The following is a 2,538-nucleotide window of genomic DNA, read 5'->3' on the forward strand; positions in this document are numbered from 1 at the left end:
AGATGTTTCTTTAATCGGACGAAGGCCATTTTTGCCGACTCGGTCAATTCAAACTTGCTCTTTTTCTTGATTGTGCCAAAGAAATAATGACACTTATGGCCTGCTCTTGATAAGAACCGTCCCAGGGCTGTTAGGCATCCTGTCAGACGTTGGACATCCTTTACAGATTTCGGAGACGTCATATCTATCACTGCTTGTACTTTGTCAGGATTGGCCTCAATTCCCCTTTCATCACTAAGGAATCCCAAGAACTTCTCAGCCGTCACCCCAAAAACACACTTCTTTGGATTCAAGCTCATCTGATATTTTCGAAGCGTCTCAAAAGTTTCTCTCAGATCGGCCAGATGTTCTTCACGTTGCTTGCTTTTTACTATCATATCACCAATGTAGGCTTCAACGTTTCGTCCCAACTGATTAGAGAAGACAGTGTTCACTAGACGCTGAAATGTGGCCGACACATTTTTTAAGCCAAACGACATCACTTTGTAACATTACAAGCCTTGCTCAGTAACAAATGCCTTTTTTTCCTGATCGTCTAGCCATGAGGGAATTTGGTGAAAGCCAGAATAGGCGTCCATGAAGGACATCATGGCCTGACCAGCCATCGAGTCTACCAACCGGTCTATCTTGGGCAAAGGGAAGCTGTCTTTTGGGAAGGCCTTGTTCAGATACGTGTAGCCCACACACATTCTCTAGGATCCATTGGGCTTCATCCCCAATAATACATTTGCTACCCAATCCGGATATTGGCTTGGCCGAATGAACCCAGCATCTAACAACTTTTGAACTTCCTCAGCTGCGGACTTCCCCATGATTTCTCTTCTTCTGACGAACAGGTTTTAAGGACTCATCTACATTGAGCTTGTGGACGGCTCTACTAGGATTGATGCCCGGCATACCCTCCACCGCGAAAGCGAAGATGTCCAAGAACTCTCTCAAGAGGGTGACCAGCTGTGCCCCAAGCTGATCATCAGGAGAGACCCCTACTGGCACCGTCCTATCGGGACGTGCTTCGTCAAGGATGATTTCATAATGACCGCCAACCGGCTCAGGCCATCTTGTTTCCATGTGGGCCGTAGCAATGGTAAAGGTTTCTTTCTTGACTTTATCTTTTATCTCGTCCAATTTTCTTTTCGAACCTTCTTTGGTTTCATCAGTCTTGCGGCCTCCCTAAGCCTTGGGACTTAGCGTAGTAAGATAACAATCTCTTGCTAGCTGTTAGTCACCATGAATAGTGCCGACCTGGCCTTTATCACAGACATACTTCATGAGCATAAGATGAGTGACGACCACTGCTTTGGTCTGATTTAAAGTGGGACGACCCAGAATGATATTGTAAGCAGTGAGGTCTTTCACAATAAGAAATCGGACGTTCAAGTTCCTACTTCGATGCCGACCTCCTACTCGGAGTGGTAGGGTGATGATCCCTTGGGGGTGAATTATGCCGCCTCCTAATCCAATGATGGGGTAATGAATCTTTTCAATCGTCTTAGGGTCGTGTTCAAGACAGTTCAGACAAGTTGTACTGATAATATCTGACGAACTTCCCGTGTCTACTAAGATACGCCTTACTTTGAGGTTCGCCACTTTTAGCTCAATGGCCAAGGGATCGCCATGAGGGGTGGCTATCTTACTTCTGTCGGCTTCACAAATCTCTACTTTAGGGAAGTGATTCATTGGAGCTTTTCCTGACAACATTACCTACCCCAACCAACTTGCATAATCCTTTTGCCCTCTCATTGTTGGGCCCACAATGGCTAGCCCTCCTGAGATGACGGCCACACATTCTGGATCAGTGTCATTGTCATCACGCCGATATGACGGTGAGTTACTTTTCTTATAGAACTTTTTTCTATTTGCCCCTGTGCTCGTGCTGAGATATGATTGCAGAAATCCTTTGCCGGCCAATCCATCAAGAGCTCTACGCAGACTCTTACAATCTTTTGTGCCATACCCTACATCACAATGGAACTTACAGTGAAGGGAGCTGTCTCGGGTTTTTACCGGCGACTTCATAGGGAACGGACGATCAATCTCATATCTATCACTGACGTCCAGCAGTATCGTATACAAGTCAGTGTTATATTCAAACCTCTCTTTGTCGTAGGGTCGTCCTCTCTTCTGCCCTTGGGAGGTGTTAGCCTGATATCCCTTCTTTTCAATAGCCCACGTCCCATTCGGACGGTTGGTCTTTTTATCTGTCTTGTCCTTGCGCAGAGGGTGGTCTGTACTCTATGTTCCCTTAGATTCCTTTGGGACGGAACAGATTTCGGTGGTATGGATAAAGGACTCGGCCTCATTCAGGGCATCGGCCATAGTTCTCACACTTTTATTTACCAAGGCAAACTTAAAGGAACCCTTCTTATGTCCCCTAAAGAAGTTATCAAAGGCCACCCTATCAGGTAGATCTGGAATTTGTCCTGACTATAAATTGAAACGTCGCACATAGCTTCGCAAATATTCGTTTTTCCTTGCTGTATTCGGCCCAAATGCATGCTCGTCTTCTTTACCTCTTTATAAGCCATAAATTTTGCAAAA

At 45.6% G+C, this 2,538-nt stretch overlaps 1 protein-coding gene across 1 annotated transcript; it reads right to left on the reverse strand.

The window, feature by feature from the left end:
- Positions 1-1,218: 1,218 nt before the first annotated feature.
- On the reverse strand, positions 1,219-1,698 carry LOC130463172 (uncharacterized). Its single transcript, XM_056832222.1, has one exon. It carries the CDS (start codon positions 1,696-1,698, stop codon positions 1,219-1,221), a length of 480 nt encoding a protein of 159 aa, XP_056688200.1.
- Between the last annotated feature and the right edge of the window lie 840 nt (positions 1,699-2,538).

The sequence above is a fragment of the Spinacia oleracea genome, chromosome 6 (assembly GCF_020520425.1).
Source record: "Spinacia oleracea cultivar Varoflay chromosome 6, BTI_SOV_V1, whole genome shotgun sequence".
Lineage (NCBI taxonomy): Eukaryota > Viridiplantae > Streptophyta > Magnoliopsida > Caryophyllales > Amaranthaceae > Spinacia > Spinacia oleracea.